General features: G+C 35.9%; 1 protein-coding gene across 1 annotated transcript; it reads right to left on the bottom strand.

Annotated features, from left to right (window-relative positions):
* Positions 1-1188: 1188 nt before the first annotated feature.
* LOC129771105 (protein commissureless 2 homolog) lies at positions 1189-16334 on the bottom strand. The gene is made up of 2 exons (XM_055774437.1): positions 15777-16334; positions 1189-1965 (listed from the first exon to the last, which is right to left on the bottom strand). Exons 1-2 carry the CDS (start codon positions 16177-16179, stop codon positions 1478-1480), a joined length of 891 nt encoding a protein of 296 aa, XP_055630412.1. The 5' UTR covers positions 16180-16334; the 3' UTR covers positions 1189-1477.
* Between the last annotated feature and the right edge of the window lie 9007 nt (positions 16335-25341).

Genomic DNA, 25341 nt, shown 5'->3' with positions numbered 1-25341 from the left:
AACAATATTTATTCGGACTGCTTCATTCGCTGAGACTAAAGCTCCACTTTTTTAACGATATTTTCCAATAGTTAGAATTTCATGGAAATAATATCTTTTAAAATTCCACGTACGCTATCATACTGAAATGTATTCACATAATTCATAATGTCTTCAAAATGTCTTCAAAATTAAAAAAATGTCTTCAAACCTGACATCTCTGGTTTGCCACAAAGTGGAAGAGAGACGAAATCGCTATAAAAGATTGTCTGACTAATTTTCAACGATGAGAATTTGAAATTTTCATTAATTTGTTTTTTTACTTGCTACATTATATTAGTTAACTGTTTTTGTTTTGATTTAATTAATTTATTTATTATGAAGAAAACTTCTAATGGAAAAACGCTTATTATTTGCTCAAAAATAACGTGCCTATTATTGACCAATTTACCCCGTGTGTGGGGTTAGTTGGTCAATTTATTCTGAAATATAAAGACGTTAAATAAAATAAAAATGTCAAATAATTGATTCTCTGGTTATTTTTCATTGTAAGGGTAAAAGGAAAGCTTCATTGTGGTACATAACATTCTAACGCAAAACTTCTTACTACAAAGTTATAACCAAATTTATTCAAAAATGACCAACTAGCTCCGCCCTACTCTTCTGATTTTGACTCAGTTTGCACGCAGTTGGGTTTTCTATACACAGATGAAACTTTAAAAAATCAGATGCAAACGGAAGAATTCCTATTTTTCTTAATCTTCATAAAAGATATTCCAAATCACGAAAAAACATTGTTGTACAAACAAACCTACCGAGCAGTAATAGATGTATTCTCCCGTTCTTCAGTGTCGAAATTCAAATATGTTGATAAAAGCATCACAACCATTCCAAAGACCGCCATTCACACAAGTAACCAACGCTGTTGCAATGCCCTGCCTCAACGGCATTTCTCAGGGTTCGGGTATTTTAGCAACCGAAAACTAACACACAAAAGAGCGCTGGATTGGTTTTGAATTTAATATTTATTATTCCGCCTCGGGCACGTTTTCATGAGAACCCTATTATTTGCCACCACAAGAGGGGGATAGTCTTCTTTCCACTTCAACCTTCGGATGGGAACGCATTTATGCTCGTAAGCTCAGGGTCAACAATTTGTCGTCGTATGAATGAAGGGAGGAATTTTCTCTGCGTGTAATAAACGATGGATTAATTATCATTATCATAGCAAAAATACAATTTATTTTCAGTCTCGTTAGGAAAAAATCAAACACACATGCACACCATATCCCGTTCAAACATTTTAAAAAAGATTCACACCACTCACTAAATATAAACTATCCAAAAAAGATAAATTACATCTGAACTCTAATGCATCTGATTCTTACAATAGAAATTATATACAAAAAAATTTACACACAGTCTTGCATCTCTGAATGAAGATATAGTAAATGCATAATAACACAGTCAATCTGTCACTGGCCTCTGCGGATGTTCTCTATCGATTGGAAGTTTGCTCCTTCTCGTTCTCCACCATACAAATTTGTATTTTAAACAGTCCATCCGCATTCTCCGACTTGGCACCGCACTGCCTATCGGATGCCAATTCAGGTTTTGGTAAGGTCATCTGTTCGCTATTGGCTCCAATGGTAGCAGTGGAGGTAGCAGCACCATTTGCAGCGGATGTCCCCCGCCCAACGAAATTGTAATGGATTTCCTCAAAAATGGTTACGTTGAGCCAGTTCTGGGGGCGAGAATCGAAGAATTTCACCACCGACGGTGGATGGATCGGTGGCCTTCGAGCTGGCTCATATCCAGCAGCAGAAGTAGCACCACGTGACTGTTGGCGGGCGGCTAGATGACGCACGGCATCCTCGTAGCTGGGCAGACCCGAAGCGATGGTGTAGGAGGGCAGTGTTTCCGTGTCGTACGGAGGTGGCGCCTCAACGTCCAGATTCGATAGGGTTTGGCATGTCGCCAGCGACACTATGGGAGAGAAGATAGAATAAAATAAATTAATTACAATATGTTCTCATTCGAATTGATTAATGGGCATTATTTAAGGCTATTCATGTTTGTATAGGAGACGTAAACGACAAAATGAACAAAATCGACTTTTTCGCCGTTTTGCATTCTACGCAATGTAATACGTTTGCTCAACATGCAAACAAACATTTTTTGTTCGAAAAAAATTGAGCAATTTAAAAAAAAAACGTTTCCGAAAAATCACTGTTTGTCCGCATAACAGACGTAGTTCCATACAGCTTTCATACATCGTTCGAAAATCAACAATTGTCCGTATTTTGTGCTATAAGCTAAATCTACATTTGAATCACATTCTTTGTAGAGTCCAAACATGTCTGTCACGATAGTGTCTTATCACTTAGTGTTTCCTAATAGATGAAGAAAACATTGAAACGCTGCTCATATAATTACTATTTTCTGTACACGATTAACAAAGACAAGCAATTGTGTTTTTTAATGTGATAATTACCTAAATTTCTGTATTTGTATCTTCAAGTAGATAATGAAACAATCAGATCAGTAGTAAAATTAAAATAATATTGGTTCTTAGCATTATAACTCCTCGGATTCAACATTGAATTATTCCACATACTCAGCATTTACTCATACCGTTGGAGAAGTCATTTCACCATCTTTATGCGATTGATCGTGATATCGGTAAATAATGTTGCTAAAATTACATTACAAAATAAACATTGCAGATTGCCTTTACAAATTCGATTAATTGAAAAAACACGAACCTGTTGTTCTTTTCATATCCCAGAGTATTCTTCAGGGAAAAAGTACTTCTATAGACTAGCAACAAATCAAGGGCACCTTTTCCAGACATTTATCAACATTTCTTCCAAACTTTTTTGAGTTTATTCGATGACAACTGAAACTATCGACGGAGACGTTTTGACTATTATTGGAATTGTAAATACTAACGCCACAAACAGAGCAACCTGGTGATTACGTCTAGCTATGCGAACAAATGTTCATTGAAATGATTGATTGTCCACATAAATAGACACAAGTGTTCTCCAAATGGAAAAAAAATGTGTTATTATCCGCAAAATCACCTAGGCCCTCTTTTTGCCGATAATATCCTTAAACGGGACAGATTATTTCATCGGAAATTTGCATGGTTATGCTTGTAGGCCAAAAAACAACAAAGATGCATTTTCCCAACACTAATGGTGTTGTCGATTACGTCCCCTGTGCAATCATAGGCAGTATTGGTTGAGACTAAAACAGTATAAACAGTTCAACATGTTTCGATCGAGGAACGCTCTGCTTGATGCCGACAATCGCACGTCAAAACTAAACGACATCCATTAGATTAACTAAACGCTGATTACATTATTCAACACCCCAATGATAAGCCCACAATATTGGTATTCCGTGCCCAAATGCCAATATTATTACTGAATCGGTCACACACAACACGATCCTCCCCCGCCATTTGGCGTCCAACAAAAAAAAATCGAAAACCGAAATAGCAGCAAATATTGCGGAATAAATATTGCATCGTAATCTGATGTAATGCTCGCTCCCTGCAAACCGCCCAAAATACCCACATGTGAGGCTCATACATAAAAGAACAGCTTCCGAAATGTGTCAGCATGTGCAACGAATGGATTTCGCTCGGGAAGGATGCCGGAGAAGGCGGAATCGTACACCACGGAAACAAGCTGAAATATTTGCAACCCCATGGATCTTTTCCCGAGCAGAGCCAATATCAATCATTTCACCCTCACTTCGTTGGAAGAAGAACCATGTGTGTGTGGTTCGGCAGGTTTTGCCCCCGATCCAAGAATCCAAGAAGCTGGAGAAGAAATATTCTCACATCCGAGTCATTTATCACTTCCCAATACAATGCAGTAAGAAAGAACGATTCGAATTCATCTGGAATGAGGAACGCAAAAAAAAGGGATCCCATTCTTATTCAAATGGATTATGAAATTGCAAATGTCAGAGAGCGGATTGTGCTGGGTTTTGGATTGAACGCAAAAAGGTTCGCCTGTTGTTGAGTGGGCAGGTAATGTCTGCTTATCCTTCGATTTGCTGCCGTTCAAACACCGAAGGTATTGTGCTGATGTTCGTTTGAAATGTACCCACAGAAAACAATCGACAGGCGACATGTGGTCCCTGTATACTCGGGTGCAGGATTTCATTCTGTTCGGTTGTTGTTTTTTAACTGGAGCACTTGAGGTCTGATGGAAATGAACGCTTATGATGGGTTCGTGTGTCGGTCGGTGGCTTTAATCTCAATATTTATCTCCGTTCCTGTTCCATTATTTGCTTTGTGTGTTTGAAAACGCACCGCGAGCGCCGGGAGTAAGGAAAGGAGGGTTACAAGATAAGACAACAAATTACTGCATGTTCTTGCCGAGCGGTAGAACCGGCTGCCGCAGGTTTTGTGGTGGCAAATGAGAGGCAAAAATGAAATCCACTTTTATCAGCGGCGGTAACACAGCGCTTAAAGCATGAATGAATTGGTGGTTTTGCTCATTTTCCTGCCTGCAGTTCGGTTTCAAATTGTTAGTTTTTTTTTTGTAGCATGGGAACGACAAATGACAAATTTGGAATGAAGTGGACCATATGACTGTGGTAAAAATACGTTTGTGCGGCACGAATGTTTTACTATGAAGGATTCAAGAATCGGTGCTTCCACTGTAAGGCAGATGACCACCTGAAAGTCAACTGCCTTCAGCTCCAGGAAGGCAATCACGTAGACAGAGCGGGAATCAGTTCGGTGACACATGAAGGAGATTCTACAGACTAAGGACCACTACTATATGCAAAGGTGACATCCGGTGCAGGTATTTTGGCGCAACGACTTGAACAGACTAGGAAGTTTGAAATTAGTATGGAACTTTGGAAACCGGTGATTTCGGTGGTTGAAACCAGCCAATCGGTTCCCAGCAACGAAGATGTGTTTTTGGAGAGATCAGCATTGCAAATGACGAAGGTGAGCGGAGCGCCATAATGGTAATCGACGAGAATAAGAACGAGGCTACCATCGGAACAAAACGAGCATTGGTAGCATCACGGTCGGACGATTCAAATGATGAGCAGGTAAAACTGGGTAAGACAAACATTTTGCAAAAACGTACGAGGAACAACAGCACTGGATCTGGCGATGAGGAAAGCATACTGGATATTATCCAAACCCTTATCAAGTCTAGAATGCTGGAAGTTGAGTAAAGCCGACTCAAATATTACGCAAATCGCTGTAATGAAGCGTCACTTCTGGAAGAAGAAAAACTGAGCATTTATCAAATTTCGGAAAATGCTTCCAAATTCAAGTTTTCAAGTTTCAAAATTTAGTATCCTTCAATGCTAAGGATAACGACCGTTTGACATCAACAAAAACAGCATCTGAATTCTTCAAGAAAAACTTCGCTAGTAGTGATGATCGAAGCCTTTACTATGATGATTTTCAAGCATTGAGGTCTGTGCAAAAGTTCTTGAATGAAGACAGCCAAAATGCTTTGGTTGATATCATTGATGAGAATTAGCTTAAGATGATAATTAGAAATGCAACCAAGAAAAAATCCCCTGGTCCGGATGGAGTAAATTACGAATTTTATGCGACCCATTGTGAGATTCGCAAATGAGATTTACTGAAGCTGTTCAATGGCCTTTTGGCCGGCAGCTTGAAACCAATGGAAAATTTTTCATCGGGAATAATAACTCTCATTTACAAGAAAAGAGATACAATAAACCTAGACAATGTCAGACCAATAAGCTTATTGAATACGGACTATAAAATGCTGATGAAAATAATAGCAAACAGGTTTGCGAAGATGATGGATTCGTTACTTGATGTAGGACAAACTGTAGGAAAACAGAACCAATCATGCGTTAACAATCTAGACGCAATTAGAAATCTTATAATCAAAGCACAACAATCGAAGAAATATATTTTTTTTTATGGCCATTGATTTGGAAAAGGCCTTTGATTCAGTGAGCCACGTGTGTTTGTGGAAAATATTGAATAAGTTTAAAATTCCACTAAAAATAAAAAATTTGCTAAAAATTGCTCTGATGTAACTGATCAACTAACAACAGAAAGTTCAGTACCCTTTTCCGATCACCATGCGGTTAGATTTCAATTTAGCATTGAACGTAGTCAATCTCCCACGCCATTCGGACGATCAACTGATGTACAAAAATGCATCACCAAGAGTTGTCCCATGTCAATGTTCCTATTTTCGTTGTATCTTGAACCTCTGATAAGAGCATCTGTTAACCTACATAAAGGGTGTGTCACATCAAATTGCATCACGGAAAAAGCCCAGTAGACCGATCCTTTTGAAAATTTTAGACAGTAAAATAAAAACTATTAAACAACTTTTGGCATTTTCTTTTTATTCATACTTCGAGCCCAAGCCCCTATGCTCGCACCTTCCTCTTTACCCCGTCCATAAGGTTCTGTGCAACGTCAGGTTGTAGTTTTTTTTGAACAGAAATCCATTTTCTCTTAAAGTCCGCCTCCGATTTGACAACTTTTGGGTTCTTCCGGAGGGCCTGCTTCATAATCGCCCAATATTTCTCTATTGGGCGAAGCTCCGGCGCGTTGGGCGGGTTCATTTCCTTTGGCACGAAGGTGACCCCGCTGGCTTCGTACCACTCCAACACGAGGCACGAAGCGAGATCCGGCCAGAAGATGGTCGGAACCTCGTGCTGCTTCAATAGTGGTAGTAAGCGCTTCTGTAGGCACTCCTTAAGGTTAACCTGCCCGTTTACCGTGCCGGTCATCACGAAGGGGGCGCTCCGCTTTCCGCAAGAGCAGATCGCTTGCCACACCATGTACTTTTTGGCAAACTTGGATAGTTTCTGCTTGCGAATCTCCTCCGGAACGCTGAATTTGTCCTCTGCGGAGAAGAACAACAGGCCCGGCAGCTGACGAAAGTCCGCTTTGACGTAGGTTTCGTCGTCCATTACCAGGCAATGCGGCTTCGTCAGCATTCCGGTGTACAGCTTCCGGGCTCGCGTCTTCCCCACCATGTTTGGCCTTTCGTCGCGGTTAGGAGCCTTCTGAACCTTGTATGTACGTAGACCCTCCCGCTGCTTGGTACGCTGGACGAATGAACTTGACAAATTCAGCTTATTGGCGACATCCCGGACCGAACTTCTCGGATCACGTCTAAACTGCTTAACTACGCGCTTGTGATCTTTTTCACTGACGGAGCATCCATTTTTGCCGTTCTTCACCTTCCGGTCGATGGTTAGGTTCTCGAAGTATCGTTTTAGTACTCTGCTGACCGTGGATTGGACGATTCCCAGCATCTTACCGATGTCCCGATGTGACAACTCCGGATTCTCGAAATGAGTGCACAGGATTAATTCACGACGCTCTTTTTCGTTCGACGACCTTTTTCCAAATTTACGAAAAATTAACAGTGAAGCATGGCCAACGTGATCTATACACTCTTGTCTGATTATAAGCGAAAGCTGTACAGCGTTTTTTCCGTGATGCAATTTGATGTGACACACCCTTTAGGATAAAAAAAATGCGCAGATGCAAAAAAAATATGGAAATGTATTGAAAAAAAAAAGAGTTAAAATCAAACTCAAACCACACTATAGAACACCCGAGCAGGTATTGTCAAATGACATATCTGGGAAAGATAATATAAAAAAGCAGCTCTTTTTTTTAGTAGGAGGGGCAATTAATTATAATGTAAGACAATTCAAAAACGGAAGTTTATTTGATTTTCACCGACGTTTACGTAACATACGTTGGAACAACAGAAAACTATTTGAAAGACACTTTAGTTCGGCTCTCAATGCGTTTTGGTAAAACGTGTGAACGAAGAAAGAGAGCAGCTAGGAATGTTACGTATGTTACTTACCAATATTTTTTTTGTAAATAGTGTAGTAAGTAGTTATGGATATTGTAATTAGGAAATAACTGGAAATAAACATGTATAATTAAAGAAAAAATACAATGACAGACTTCCTTTGGTTATTCACATTAGTTGTACAGTCACAAAATAATGGGTAACCCGAATAGTAATTGCCATTTTTTTATCACAAATAAAATACAATTTTTGACGTAGAACTGCATCTTTCATTTCTGTACCGTACAAATTTCTGTAAGTACAAATGATAATTCAATGGGTGCCATTGATTATGAATATGATAGTGAAGAATACGAAATGTTTGATATGGCGTAGTGGAAATTTCACCATATCAATTCCGCATTTTTAGAAAAAAATATAAGATGTCCAAGAATTATATACTTGCTGCTTAATTATTCGAAAAAGTGTTTCAATTGCTTTAACATTGCTTTGAAAACAGGTTATTGAAATCATACAAATCCATATATAGGCTGGCGTCCGCTCGGAAATCCATTTCAACAGATCTTCGTTGTTGGTGAAAGCGGACACGGTTTGCTGACGCGAGTTAACGGACGCATTTACCCGAAGATAGCAACGATGTAATTATGGCACGTAGCAGGCTTCGGATTACATCAACAAGCACCGATTTCGGCGACCACCGCGAGATCGTAATTAAATATATTGTTTTGGCTAGGGACTGTGCAGAGAAAGGGACTTAGGTTTAGCATTTAATATTATTCGAAATAAAGTCAGTCTGAAATTAACGTCCGACCCAAGTGGTTCAATTTTTTAAAAAAATATCACCCGGTAGAAAAAGTTAACTCGCGCGTCGAACGACAATGAAGCGCCTTTTTCAAGACCGGCGGAGAACGAATTTGGAGTAGAGTTTTCTTCCAGAAGAGCCCTCAGGCTAGAGAAGAATGAACTATAGAAGTTTGAAGTCTCTATAATCAAACAAGAAAACGAAGAAGAAGAAGACATCCATTTAGTTGTTATTGCGATGTGAGATACGGAAGGTCACGCTCAAAGCGGAGCGATTCGATAACGGAGAAAATGAAATGTGTGGTATGGTGTAGAGAATATACCACCATATCAAAGAAACCATAATGTTTAATCAAAACAGAAGTTTTAATACCATTTGTTAACGAATGTCACGATCAATCGATGATTCTAATTGGTGGAAAGAGGGGTATTATTTGTTCTGGGTTTCTTCGAGGACAAATCGATTCCTCTTTGAGTGCTAATAATTCTTTTCCAGATAATAATTTTATTCAAAAGATAATAAGAAACTAAGAGGTATATGCTTATAATTCATTGGCCGAAAACTTGTTCCAATAGCTTAAAAATTGAAAACAGTCCACTGAAATTAGGAATCTGTATATCAACTGGTACCCGCTCGGAAATCCATTTCAGAAACGTTGTTTGATGTTTGCTGAGGAGCGTCGAACGACAATGAAGTGTCTTAGTCAAGGCAGATGGAAAAAAATGTTGGATTGGTATGTCCCCAAGAGCCCTTCTCAGAGCTAGATACGAATAAACTGCTAACGTTTCAAGTCTCTTTAATTCAACAACGAAGGAAACGAAGAAGAGGAAAATCCATTTTTACTGTGATTACGAAGTGACATGAGTCGCTAGCTCGCCAAGCGTGATGCTCTTCTCTCCTAATCCCATTTATTTTCTGCTGCCGGACAGAACGGAACGGAACCGTATTTTCAGTAAAAGCAGGGGTTCTATTATCGAATGCTCACGAATGCCGCTATCGACCGATGATTCTAAAACCCTTTTTATTTTTCGGCTAAACGAAGTGGTATGATAATAACTTTATTCGAAAGATGAAATGTTTACGAGCTACATGATTGTTACTTATTGATTGCTAAGCCAACGGTAGTCCTACGTGCACTTTGCGGTTATATAACAGATATAACCCACTGCTAGTTTTTTGTAGATGGGATACACATCATTCTAAAGCTTAAACTCTCAAGTTTTGGAATATTTTACGATAAATTTTTTATCTGGGTGTGTGTAGATGTGGTGGACAAAACATCGGGATGGAATAAAAATAGATTTTTTCTTGTTTCTTCAAAGTTACACAATTTTTTTGCCAACTAAACTAATGTTTCATTTGAGATAACGTCGCTTTATGACCCTTCAACACAGAGCCTGCAGAAAATAAGGTTTTCATTGTTATCGAGTAATTTATTGGAGTATTTTTCGTTACGTGAGTGTTTTACCATCACTTCTCTTCCAGTTTATCGAATCAGAGGTGAAGTTTTCTCATTCTTACTCCAGAAATATTGCTGAAAATAAAATACTAATCAAGTCGGTATACTTGTTCTGAAAAAAAATTGAAAATCTCCTCCTTCTTTCTCTAACAGATGCCCACTAACTACGTTTGCAAGTTCAACCAGATGTCATGGACGAATCAGCAGAACGGGTTTTAAAACGTAATCCGAATTTGTCATTCCGAATTCCGGGGACTATTTTGAAAAAATGAGTTCGTTCCATCATTTTAAGGCCTATTTAAAGACCTCCAAAACTTATTGAGTACAGTAAAACCTGTTTTTGTGCGGTTTTTTTGTGAGAATTTTTTTTTGTGCGATTTTCTGTTCTTGTGCGGTTTTTTTTGTGCGGTGTATAAAAAGAAGCATATTTGACGAAGTTATCGTTCATTTGGTTTTTTTCGATGGTTTATATGCATTTCAGTGCGAAAGAAGCATATTTGCGTCTCAATTATTCACGTCTGAAATCATCAAATGGTCTAAGTTTTTCCTAGTTTTTGCTTGACATGATTTTTAACAGCAACACGTTTCGACATGCAACTAAAAGCACAAAAGAGCCACACGCAACCGAAAAGGCAGTGTCCCACCGCAAAGCAGGAAAATAAAAAGGAAATTGAACGGTGAATGGCGTGGATTTGGGTTATTTTCTTGGGGGAAACTTTTCTTATGCGGTTCCTATCTACCGCAAAAAAAAAGGTTTTTTCAAAATGTGTACCGAACACGATTTTTTGAAGCTGCTGGTGAAGTTTTGCACGATTTTTTATGCGACTTTTTTTGTGCGGTCCCTATCCCCCGCACAAAAAAAGGTTTGCCTGTACATAAACTTGAATTTTCAGTTAGTGTCCTTCTTTCCCATCCCAGGTGTTCATCTTTCCCCCAAATGTCCGTCTTTTCCGATTCAATCTTATTTTTCAAAAATGTCGGACACATTCGTTTTGCAAAATTTCTGCCTCAAAGACAAATTTTGTCATAAAAGGAGACCTAGTCTATCAATTTATGGTGAAATAGCTGTGTATTTTTTGTGAAATTCACGAAAAAAATCAACGTTTACTTATGGTGTTCGTCTTTACCATCCTTCCCCTATATAGTATTTCATGTTGAATTGTATGTAAATTTTATTTTCCATAATACTTATTCTGAAATAGTTACGATTTCACAAAGTATTGAAATTTCAGAAATTTGAGTCCGATACGGCACCATAAATTATAACAGTTTTCTAATAAAAATATACAAGAAAATATCGAAGGGGAATATTAATATTAAAATCAATTTTTGGGTAAGATTTTTTAACAGTGTTTTTTAAATGTTATTTTTTCTAAAAAGCTAAGTGATTTTCCGACAACCTTGTTAAGCATCATTTTTTAATCAGACATCTTAAATTTGAGTTTCAATTTTTTGAAAGAAAGATCAATGACTTTCAAAACGCCCTTCTCAAAAATATTATTTAAATCGGTCATATCACAATGAATATTGTGATTTTAGGTAGTTTCAATCATAAGTACCAATCTTCAAAAAAATCGTAGAGGATCTGGTCAGCGGCCGGACTATTTTGCGTGGAATTGCTCAATACAGGTAAACTTCGATATAACGTACATTTCACTTTCAAAATTGTACGTTGTATAGAATTGTACGTTATATCGAAGCATAATAAAGTACTCATAAACGTAGTCTATAATACATTATTGTGTTGCTGTTTTAGTAAAGTTAATGAATAGCTTCAATCAGAAGACGAAGCCAGCCTTTCTCATGATGTTTCCCTTCGTACTGTTGGTTAAAGCTTGATTAATTTAGAATCCAGAATCACAAAACCAGCTGTATTTCGGGATTGATTGAAGGTACAAACCTTGTTTTAGCATCACAATACAAATAATTCATTGTTCTATCAAGAAAAAAAAATAGATTTTTTTCCCTTTACATTTTGGAAATGTGTACGTTATATCGAGTGACGTTATATCGACGTTTCCCAGTAGTAACTCTGAAAATCCAAGTCGTGGTCAGGTTCAATAATTTCGAAATGTTTGTATTTCACTAGATCAAGGGTACTCAACCTTTTTCTCATGAGAGTCATAAACATGTATTATGCGTGGAGTCGCGGGTCGTAAGAAATAAAAATAAATGAACATGGGTGATATCCAAGGACTACGAAGTTGTAGTCAACGAAAACAAACATTGAAGAAATTTGATAATGAAATTTTTTAGTATAAATATTTGATAGCAATGATAGAGTCGATGGATGAATGCTTTCATGAAGTGAACGTTTTGCGGAGCAATCAAACGCCAAAATTAGCAGATTGTCAAATTAATTTTAAGCATTAACAAGTACTGTTGATTGATCGCTGTCGAGAGCACTGAAACTGGACACTGGAACTATTTGAATATTCATGTAGTTTTTTCAGTATCTCTTAGCAAAATTATATCTCCAGCGCTCCCAAAAACAACGATTCGTCAACAAAATTATTCTCCGATCATCCCAATAAATAAAATGAAAATGAAACACAAATTTCAACATTACTCGAGAATTAATCAAGCAAATGAAACGAAATTTGGCATATGGAGGTTTTAGGGTGCAATAAATGATTCTAAGGTGGTTAGATACTCCTTCCCCTCTCTTAGGGGGGCTGCCATACAAATGAAACACGAATTTCTGCATTACTCGAGAATTAATCAACAAATGGAACAAAGTTAGGCATATGGAGGTTTTAGAGTGCATTTTTGGCGGGACGAAATTTGCCGGATCAGCTAGTGTCAGAAATCTCTATTTATCGATTTCCTCCGTTTAGTTTTTTTGTAGGACCTTACAAAGCAAGTCATCCCCTAAATGCATCTAGCTGACCAACCTATTTTCTGGAATGAAAACATGTATTGAAATCTGTTGAATGGATGCTGGTCAAATTAGTTGTAAGAACGATCTCTTTGTGGCGATAAAAGTTTCATTGGAAGAAATATTGCGTAATTTACTATATTGTATACCTAACGCCAGACTGAAACTGTGATTGAATGAACATTTCTTAGCTTAATTTAGAATGGTCGCACAGAAAATTAATGCATATTTGAAAGTTTATAACTTTAAAACTTAACTCACCTTCAAGTATTCATAAAAAGCAACAGTCTTTGGGCCTGATTCTCGAATACACTCCACGGTGAAAACGAAATGAACGGCACGCCACAGAACTACGTTTTGCGAGTGAGTGAAGTGTCAAAGATAATAATGCGTTTTCAGGCAGAATGAGCACTTTTCAAATAAAAATTATCAATGAAAATTAACTTCTTCGTTTCAAATTAGTGTTCACTGTGAATGGAAAACTTTGTTTTCTTCATGTGGTACAATAATTTCATACAAAAATTTCATCTGAAGATAATTTGAGATTATAATGATAGGTTTTAGTGGGTAAATCATTTCGTATCCAGATGTCGACACCGTACCATTTTCATCACGGATACACTTCATTCCGTTTCCACCGTGAAGTATATTCGATAATCAGGCCCTTTGAAAAATCAAGAAAAAAAATGATGACGCATCTTGCTCCTCTTAATTTTTGGTCGAGTGTAGTAGCATATTGATTATTGTTTTTACGTGAAAATTTAGTTTTAGAAAATGTCTTTGGATGTAGGGGAATAGCGGGTAATACGGACAGTGGGGGTGATATGGAGAGGTGGTTGATTTGTAGTTTCATTTTCAGATTTCTGTTAATGAGAACACCTTTTAGATATTATTCTATAATATTTAAGCCACCCTATGGCAATAAATACTGATCAAAAGTGGGAAAGGGAAACAAAAACCTAAAATCATACAAGATTCCGCGTGTGGATATAATTTTAGCCGCTTCAACATTAAGCATTTTGCATGATATCACTTCTAGATGGATTAATTCGATTTCTCCATCATTTAATAGACATTCGTGATGAGTTCAGACCTTGGTTGAATAAAATTATTCCTCTCGCGATCGATAAACCTCTACGCTTCATATATTACAAACCTGTTCATATTTCTACCACTATATCTCCATATTACCCGCATCGAAAAAAATTTAGTACTTTTCGGTCTGTTTTAACTTCAGTAAAAAACATTGAAAAACCAATTTTTTGTAAAATATTTAGCCAATTAGGTAGAAAAACAGTATATTGAATTGCAAGAAACAACATCAAAGTTTTGGGAAACATGAGTTTCCAAAGAAATAATTGAAGTTCTTCTTAACATGTCCGTTTTACCCCAACTTTTCTTTTTCAACAAATAGTTCGGTTGATGTAATAACAAATTTGTAATAATTTTGCAAGCCTCATTTTTTCTGTACTCAAAATAATATAACTGTTTATCTACTCTCTTTGAAACTAACATAGTTAGAATCTTCTGATTGAAAACCTCAATGAAACACGTCTAAAGTTACAGTTGAACGAAACCGCTAACGTTCCAAAACATCTTTGTAGTTTCATGCAGCTCCATTTCATTCTATCTTTTGATGCCTTGGAAAAACTAACACAGATAACGAGGCAAGTAATCTGTCGAAACGGGAAAAATATTGCAATATAAATAAAATTATTTTTTTGAATTATTTCCTTGGAAATATTGCATTATGTACAAAAGCAGTTAATAATCTCATGAGGATCAATAGAACTGCTTTTTTGTGATAACCTAATATTGAAAACTGGATTGCTTATAAACGAAAAATACTGCAAAGGTATTATAGGTTCAATACAGCTGTGTTTACATTGAACGGTTTTAGGATCCTTCATTAGGATTCCAATATAAGGATACATCTATGCGAACAAAACATCCATGCCAAAGTCGAAGTTGATTTCGAACGTCTAGTTGAAGAAAGAGAATGTTATAACTCTTCTGTTTTTTTTGTGTATCTTTGATAGCACATGATACATAATTATCGTTCACGATCTCAAATCAATTGTCAACGAGATATGCAATGATAATGTAAGCGAAAAGGTTCTTTCATTAATTTTTAGTTTAAGGAGGAATACATTGTAATAAAATTTTGCATCATCGAGAAAAAAATCTTGTAACATTAATTAATAGGCGAGAAAACACACATTAAATTTTGTTGATAGAATTATAAACTTAGCTCTCAGTTAATGTCTTTTTTTTTAAATTACATCAGCTTATTTAGATTTTAAATCACATTTTCTTAAAATTCACTGAATTTCGTTGCTCCGTTATTTGTAGATTTACTGTGCAATAGTTCATCTTAAAGTTCCAATGAAAATGTCGTTTTCAACTTAATTGTTCAAAGGTAATGATGAGTGAAATTTGATGTATCGTAACAGATGACCTTTATTGAATGACTGAATGATGAATTTATTTGTCTGAATTCAATAAACTTTTTTGGTATGGATAGAATGTTGCCCAGAACATTAAAGCAATCAACGCGAGAGTTACTAATAGATTCATGGTCATGTGACATCAGAGCTCTTTTACTATAGTTATCAACTTTCAAAATTTTCCATATCACCATCAAATTGGTTGAATATTATTTCGTCTAAATTTTTTGAATAAAGTTTGCAAAATATGGGAAATCGACTGAAGACTTGTTCCAATGATTGAATGGGTAACGCTGACAACGTGGTTCAAATATACGCAAATATTCGCGACAGCTCCATTTACTCTCCTTGAATCAATATCAATATTCCCAATGACGACACCAAAATCACTTACCACACTTCTGCCACCTCCGGTACTTCAAATACATATAGCAGGAGCACACACAAAACAATCCCGACAGTATCAGCAACGCCATCACGGCCGCAATCCACAGGTAACTGGGATCCACAAGTGGTCCCTCCACTCCGTCACCGGCATCATCACTTGTTAAGACCCCCCAATGTAGGCGCCCACTCTGCTCCCCCGCAAAATGCTTCAAACTACTCATCAGGTTAAAATCACTCGAGTTACGATCCCCTTGCACCACTGACTCCGCCAGGCTATCCTTGCCATGCGGGGGTTCACTGTGCTGCAGATTCTGCCAAAATAGCGTGTAGTTGTTGTCACGGATCAACTTATCAAAGTCGAGATTGGTGGGCACTTCGAACGTGATACGGGATTCCACGTTATCAAGCATGATAAAGCCGCTTGTAAACACTTCATCAACCACTCAAACACGGTTCAAGTACTATATTGGTACGGGGGTTTTGTTCTCACGATAGTTATCAACACCTGAACTTGAAACCAATACACAATCCTCTGGGGGCGATCACATCCATTCGGCGCGGCGTTCGTGCTCTGACTGAATGCTTCAAGCGCAACATAGAGCCAAGCACAGAGCATCCAGACGGAAAACGCAACACCAATACGGCGGCCACCCCGATCAGCTGTTGTTTGGATGGGAAACCCGTCGTCTGTACCATAAACATAAACCGGGACAGCCTGAAAACGGACCAAGCGGATGGTGGTGTTTGTGAGTAACATGTTGCACATCAGTCAGTGGGTGGTTATGCTGTCTGCTGGAAGACAGTGTGTGAGTAAAGTTATGCTGCTCGTGTGAAGGTATGCTGTCGGCATAAAAAAAACGAATTTCAAAAGCGGCAAGTAGTTGTATAGTGTGCGTCATACTGGAAGACGGCAACCGAATAGACAGATACGTTCTCTTACGAGAAACAGGACAACAAAAAATTAAGGATCGAGCAAGAAAAGAGAGCGGAAGTCTCCGTTTCAGGCATCTGGCTCTGTTTACAGTTTACACAGGAATTTATTAAACAGACACAAGAAGCCTGTCAACGAGGAATTGTCGATACGTCTTAATTAATCCCCTAGGAGACACGTTTGTATTTTTCATCAGCATTCTTGGCTTGGTAGGAAGCGGACACGAGGAATTTGATCCCGTCAGAAATATGACGCTGACGTGCCGGTTTCGGGATAATCACTTGATTGAAAATATAAAATTTCGAAAACGGGAAGTTAATCCCCAGCATTATGCGGACTTAATGCGTTCCGAAATATTGATAATTATTCAATTTCGTGTGAGCTGACGTAAAATTCAAGGCATTCGAACTGTGTGCAACAATTTGTCATACCACTAAATGGTATTAGGTAGCTCACACGGAGAAGATAGATGGTCATATCTGATAAGCAAACTCCTCAGTTCAACTATTATTGAACTTTTCTTGTGTTGGGCCCTGCTTACCTTAAACCTACCCTAATACGAAAAGCATACTAAGTAAAACGATTATGTTCCTTCAATTTGAAGAGAAGAGAACACTTAACATTTAACATTTAACATTTAACATTTAACATTTAACATTTAACATTTAACATTTAACATTTAACATTTAACATTTAACATTTAACATTTAACATTTAACATTTAACATTTAACATTTAACATTTAACATTTAACATTTAACATTTAACATTTAACATTTAACATTTAACATTTAACATTTAACATTTAACATTTAACATTTAACATTTAACATTTAACATTTAACATTTAACATTTAACATTTAACATTTAACATTTAACATTTAACATTTAACATTTAACATTTAACATTTAACATTTAACATTTAACATTTAACATTTAACATTTAACATTTAACATTTAACATTTAACATTTAACATTTAACATTTAACATTTAACATTTAACATTTAACATTTAACATTTAACATTTAACATTTAACATTTAACATTTAACATTTAACATTTAACATTTAACATTTAACATTTAACATTTAACATTTAACATTTAACATTTAACATTTAACATTTAACATTTAACATTTAACATTTAACATTTAACATTTAACATTTAACATTTAACATTTAACATTTAACATTTAACATTTAACATTTAACATTTAACATTTAACATTTAACATTTAACATTTAACATTTAACATTTAACATTTAACATTTAACATTTAACATTTAACATTTAACATTTAACATTTAACATTTAACATTTAACATTTAACATTTAACATTTAACATTTAACATTTAACATTTAACATTTAACATTTAACATTTAACATTTAACATTTAACATTTAACATTTAACATTTAACATTTAACATTTAACATTTAACATTTAACATTTAACATTTAACATTTAACATTTAACATTTAACATTTAACATTTAACATTTAACATTTAACATTTAACATTTAACATTTAACATTTAACATTTAACATTTAACATTTAACATTTAACATTTAACATTTAACATTTAACATTTAACATTTAACATTTAACATTTAACATTTAACATTTAACATTTAACATTTAACATTTAACATTTAACATTTAACATTTAACATTTAACATTTAACATTTAACATTTAACATTTAACATTTAACATTTAACATTTAACATTTAACATTTAACATTTAACATTTAACATTTAACATTTAACATTTAACATTTAACATTTAACATTTAACATTTAACATTTAACATTTAACATTTAACATTTAACATTTAACATTTAACATTTAACATTTAACATTTAACATTTAACATTTAACATTTAACATTTAACATTTAACATTTAACATTTAACATTTAACATTTAACATTTAACATTTAACATTTAACATTTAACATTTAACATTTAACATTTAACATTTAACATTTAACATTTAACATTTAACATTTAACATTTAACATTTAACATTTAACATTTAACATTTAACATTTAACATTTAACATTTAACATTTAACATTTAACATTTAACATTTAACATTTAACATTTAACATTTAACATTTAACATTTAACATTTAACATTTAACATTTAACATTTAACATTTAACATTTAACATTTAACATTTAACATTTAACATTTAACATTTAACATTTAACATTTAACATTTAACATTTAACATTTAACATTTAACATTTAACATTTAACATTTAACATTTAACATTTAACATTTAACATTTAACATTTAACATTTAACATTTAACATTTAACATTTAACATTTAACATTTAACATTTAACATTTAACATTTAACATTTAACATTTAACATTTAACATTTAACATTTAACATTTAACATTTAACATTTAACATTTAACATTTAACATTTAACATTTAACATTTAACATTTAACATTTAACATTTAACATTTAACATTTAACATTTAACATTTAACATTTAACATTTAACATTTAACATTTAACATTTAACATTTAACATTTAACATTTAACATTTAACATTTAACATTTAACATTTAACATTTAACATTTAACATTTAACATTTAACATTTAACATTTAACATTTAACATTTAACATTTAACATTTAACATTTAACATTTAACATTTAACATTTAACATTTAACATTTAACATTTAACATTTAACATTTAACATTTAACATTTAACATTTAACATTTAACATTTAACATTTAACATTTAACATTTAACATTTAACATTTAACATTTAACATTTAACATTTAACATTTAACATTTAACATTTAACATTTAACATTTAACATTTAACATTTAACATTTAACATTTAACATTTAACATTTAACATTTAACATTTAACATTTAACATTTAACATTTAACATTTAACATTTAACATTTAACATTTAACATTTAACATTTAACATTTAACATTTAACATTTAACATTTAACATTTAACATTTAACATTTAACATTTAACATTTAACATTTTAAAAGCGTTTTATAAATTTATTTTCTACCGAAAATGCATGAAACTTGATTAAAGGGTATGTCACATCAAATTGCATCACGGAAAAAACGCTGTAGAAATTTAATTTTTAGGAATTATATCTTCAGCTTTCGCTTTAAATCAGATAAGAGTGTATAGATCACGTTGGCCATGCTTCACTGTCAATTTTTCGTAAATTTGGAAAAATGTCGTCGAACGAAAAAGAGCGTCGTGAATTAATCCTGTGCACTCATTTCGAGAATCCGGAGTTGTCACATCGGGACATCGGTAAGATGCTGGGAATCGTCCAATCCACGGTCAGCAGAGTACTAAAACGATACTTCGAGAACCTAACCATCGACCGGAAGGTGAAGAACGGCAAAAATGGATGCTCCGTCAGTGAAAAAGATCACAAGCGCGTAGTTAAGCAGTTTAGACGTGATCCGAGAAGTTCGGTCTGGGATGTCGCCAATAAGCTGAATTTGTCAAGTTCATTCGTCCAGCGTACCAAGCAGCGGGAGGGCCTGTGTACATACAAGGTTCAGAAGGCTCCCAACCGCGACGAAAGGCCAAACATGGTGGGGAAGACGCGAGCCCGGAAGCTGTACACCGAAATGCTGACGAAGCCGCATTGCCTGGTAATGGACGACGAAACCTACGTCAAAGCGGACTTTCGTCAGCTGCCGGGCCTGTTGTTCTTCTCCGCAGAGGACAAATTCAGCGTTCCGGAGGAGATTCGCATACAGAAACTATCCAAGTTTGCCAAAAAGTACATGGTGTGGCAAGCGATCTGCTCTTGCGGAAAGCGGAGCGCCCCCTTCGTGATGACCGGCACGGTAAACGGGCAGGTTTACCTTAAGGAGTGCCTACAGAAGCGCTTACTACCACTATTGAAGCAGCACGAGGGCCCGACCATCTTCTGGCCGGATCTCGCTTCGTGCCACTATTCAAAGGACGTGTTGGAGTGGTACGAAGCCAGCGGGGTCACCTTCGTGCCAAAGGAAATGAACCCGCCCAACGCGCCGGAGCTTCGCCCAATAGAGAAATATTGGGCGATTATGAAGCAGGCCCTCCGGAAGAACCCAAAAGTTGTCAAATCGGAGGCGGACTTCAAGAGAAAATGGATTTCTGTTAAAAAAAAACTACAACCTGACGTTGTACAGAACCTTATGGACGGGGTAAAGAGGAAGGTACGAGCATACGGGCTTGGGCTCGAAGTATGAAAAATGGAAAATGCCAAAAGTTGTTTAATAGTTTTTATTTTACTGTCTAAAATTTTCAAAAGGATCGGTCTACTGGGCGAATTTCTACAGCGTTTTTTCCGTGATGCAATTTGATGTGACACACCCTTTATTTCTACCAAGGCACAACATTTTCGAAGATGAAAAATGAAAATCGACTCTCCTCTCAGTAGCTTCGCTTCGACCAGGACTACTTCGGCAATCCCCGTCAACATGACTTGAATTGACTAGAAATGAATTAACGAGAGTCAAGAGCGAGGATGACTACTGAACTATTCTAGCAAAAATTATAATTGACGTGACGAATAAATACAAATCTGTCTCTTCATTCAACCTGACCTGATCCATTGTTTACTCAAACATTGATACATGCATACTTAATACATGAGAGAGAGGAACGAGTTCAGTCTGAAGTCACAGGATGGTTGTGTCCGAGACACGACCGCATAGATAACATAGGATTCCGTTAGCTATCTGTTGCATGCTGATTTTGGATATATATTATATGAATAATTACATCGTTCAGCTCTTTTATAATGATTGGTAGCTCTGAAGAGGGCCGTTTTGTTTGGTTTTTGGGTATTCTTTGTTCACTTCATCAGTGTTTACAACCGAGTGATGATGACAGAAAGATGGTGATTAGTCGTGGGATGGTGCGTATCATGATAGAAGATGCCGATATGATGAATACCGCCCTCTGTGGCTCTGGACCCGATGGCTCCTGTGTTATGTATGGATGAAATAAAGAAAAAATATCACCAATTATCATTATCGAACAAAATTTTCAATTTTTTCGCCAGAACATGTTGCCTTATTATAGAGAAACATGTTTGAAATGGAAAAGGTTGTTTTCTTTTATAATTTGTACTTTCTGAGTGTTTTTTCAACACGATGCTATATGCATCAATACGAATCTCAATTGATATGTAGAGCATACAGAAAATCGCTTTTTCGAATATTCCTTCATTTGAAGCATGAACTTTCCTTGGGTGAAAATGAACACAACAAAACAGACAACTTAAATCCGTTCACGGAAACACACATTGTTTTTAGGATTTATGATATAAATCGTTTCATATTTCAAGTCATTTTAACACAACGGCTACCATACACAATTTTACACTTACACTTGTGCTAAATGTTTCACGATGCATGATCGATCATTGATATAAATTTCACGAAGCAACCAACATTCAAGTTCCAAATTTAAATTTTATTTGCTAAAATTAATCGTATCACTCCAATGAGGTACATATAGAGGTGGAACAGTAGGCGAAGTGTATCTGTGTTGGCAAGCGAAATATCGTGTCGTAATTATTTGCATTCAATATGGAATGTATATGGAAGACACAAAACAATGTTGAAAGTACTCACGGTTGTATGATAATTTGAGCCAAAATTCACATGAAATCATTCAACTGGTTGGTTTTTAGAAGATGGCATTTATATCGCGGCTTATTTCGATTATTCATTCCAGAGAGCAGTCGAATGCTTAGTTCTCGAAAGCAGTGACATTTTCAGTGAAATTTTGATTAATTGGCGATTATTATCTCATAACATACACACCGACACTGAGAGCCTTCGAGACATCTACTTCATAACGGTAAAATAATGAAACTTCGTTTGTTTTCAATGAACGTGGGAAAGTGAAAATGGCACATGGAAATATCACTTTTATACGTCTTTTCGACGTGATTTCACAAATATTCACTCCACGCTATCACATTAGCCTCATATTCAGCGGGAGCTCTACAAAAATGTACGTTTTTAATCGATAAATTACTTCTTGAAAATAGTATTTTACATGGATGCGGTGGGCAATCAAAGATAAACACAACGACTGACGTCACTATTTGCGAAATAATTATAGCAGCGCATGCTATGTCTCTCGAAACTCGAACATCTTCATTACCCTTTTGACGTAGAACTACGTCTTTCATTTCTATACTGGGGTGTAAGTTCAAACTTTCGCAAACGAAAGCGTTACGCCGGAGAACGAGATTTTGAGTGTTAATAGCTCCTAAACAACTGAATGAAATAGTAAGATAAACATTTCATTCGAAAGATAAAAAGTCTACGCGTTATATGATTGTTACTTTTTGATCCAAAAATTTGTTTCAATAGCCCTAAAATTGCTTTCAAAACAGGCTATTGAAATCACACCAATCGGTATATAAGCGAGTGCCGCTTGGAAATCAACTCAGTTATAATTGCGCAACGATTGAGGTACGATCGCTGGAATGGATGGATGTTTCCCTAACACAGAATTCAAAATCTTGGAGCTAGGGGAAATTGGCATAGTAAATTAGATGCAACCAGCGGGTACTTTTGTATTCGTTGGAGTTTCTGCAAATTGGTATTTTTCCCTAACACAGACTTCAAAATCATGAAGCCTGGGGCATCATCGGCATTGCAAAATAGATGCGAGCTGCGGGTACTTTTGTACTTGCTTGCGTTTCTGGAAATCGAAATGCTTCCCTAACACAGGCTTCAAAACCATAGAGCCTGTGGAAATCGGCATAGCAAATCAGATGCAAGCAGCGGGTGCTATTGTACTCGGATTGATTATGGATTTGATATGGTATGATACGGTGTAGTGGATATAATCGAAGTGGATATTATATTGCATATCGAAGAAATCACATTTATAGAAGCAGCGTTATAAAATTATTTGCTTACGAATGCTGCAATCGATCGTCGTTATTGGGAAGTTGGAATTGTTGGGAAGGGGGTCTTATTTTCGCTGTGTAATTCCGAGGAGGAATCTATTCCTTCTCAAGCGTTAATAATCCTGATCCGGATCAACGATGATTCCAATTGTCGGGGTTTGGGGAGTGGGTATTTCCGAGGAGGAATCGATTCCCTCTTTGAACGTTAATAATTCTTTTCCGGCTAAACGAAGTGTGATAATCACTTTATTCGATAGATGAAACGTCTAAGATTCATATGCTTGTTACTTATTGATTGCTAAGTCGGCGTTAGTTCTACGTCCACCTTGCGGTTCTATCAAAGATATAACCCACTTCTAGTTTTTCCAGGACATTGGTATCACTCACCTTACTTGCACATATTTACAAAGCCGATGTACCCTCAATGTGTTTCCGAAAGACATAATGCACATGTAATCTATACAGAGTGGTTTTAGGCACGTTGAAAGTTCTAGCATCTATTGTAAAACCACCATTATTCTTCTCGCACATTTTTAATGCATTTACCATGTCACTTTCAGCATAAATTTTCCGTTTCTTTGCGTTGGAATTACCAGCCATCTCGTTTTCTGCTGTAAACAAAACAGTTCCATATTAGGCAACTTGGACTTTTTTTTAACCCTCCTATACTCGCGTGCAAAATCATAACACGTACACTCGCGCACGGTGTCACAGACCAAAAATTGAACTTCTCTGCAATGTTGCCATTGTGTATTTTTCAGGCTTTATTGGCATTTATTTGAAGAAGAGGATATGATTAAATGAAAAAACTATGGATGGGTTATACCTACGATATAACCGCAAGGTTGACGTAGGGCTGCCGTTGGCTTAGTAATCATTTGTGTTTTTCCAATTAGCAATAATCGCACTTCGAATGTTCCTCATTTGGTACGATATCGCCGCTGCGCAGAGCTGTTGATTAAATTATGGATTAAACTAGTGAATGAATGAAACAATTTACGAATTCATTTGCCAACAAATCCCAATTTAGGTCAATTAATGCATTATGGTAGTGGTTATCGCAGCAAATAGTTATCAACATTTTGCCTAATCATCAAACGGTATGCGTAGAAGTTCAGTGAGTTGAAGGGGAATGTAGTCTTGAACAACCGAGCCAAAGCGTTGCATTTGTACCCGCTTTTGTAGACCGTGTTGGCAAAACGCATTCCGGAGTGTAAAAATGCATGGGGGGTATAAAAAGTATTGTCGAGATCTGGAACGCCGATTTTCCCAATATATTGGTTTCGGAATCTGTGTTGGGAAAACATATTCCGGTTTGTAAAAAAGTAAGCGAGTACAAAAGTACTCGCAGCTTGCATCTCATTTGCAATGCCAATTTCTCTCGGCTCCATGGTTTTAAAGTCTGTGTTAGGCAAACATTCCGATTTGCAAAAACGCAAACGAGTACAAAAGTACCAGTAGCTTGCTTCTATTTTGCAATGTCGATTCACCCAGGCTCCATGGTTTTGAAGTCTGTGTTAGGGAAATATTCAGATTTGCAAAAGCGCAAACGAGTACAAAAGTACCCGCTGCTTATATCCATTTTGCAATGCCCATTTCCCCAGGCTCCATGGTTTTGAAGTCTGTGTTAGGGAAACATCCATTCATTCCTGCGATGGTACCTCAATCGCTATTCAATTATTACTG

The sequence above is a fragment of the Toxorhynchites rutilus genome, chromosome 2 (assembly GCF_029784135.1).
Source record: "Toxorhynchites rutilus septentrionalis strain SRP chromosome 2, ASM2978413v1, whole genome shotgun sequence".
Classification (NCBI taxonomy): Eukaryota; Metazoa; Arthropoda; class Insecta; order Diptera; family Culicidae; genus Toxorhynchites; species Toxorhynchites rutilus.
Note: the sequence above shows the minus strand (reverse complement) of the source record. Positions and strands in the feature narration are given on the sequence as shown.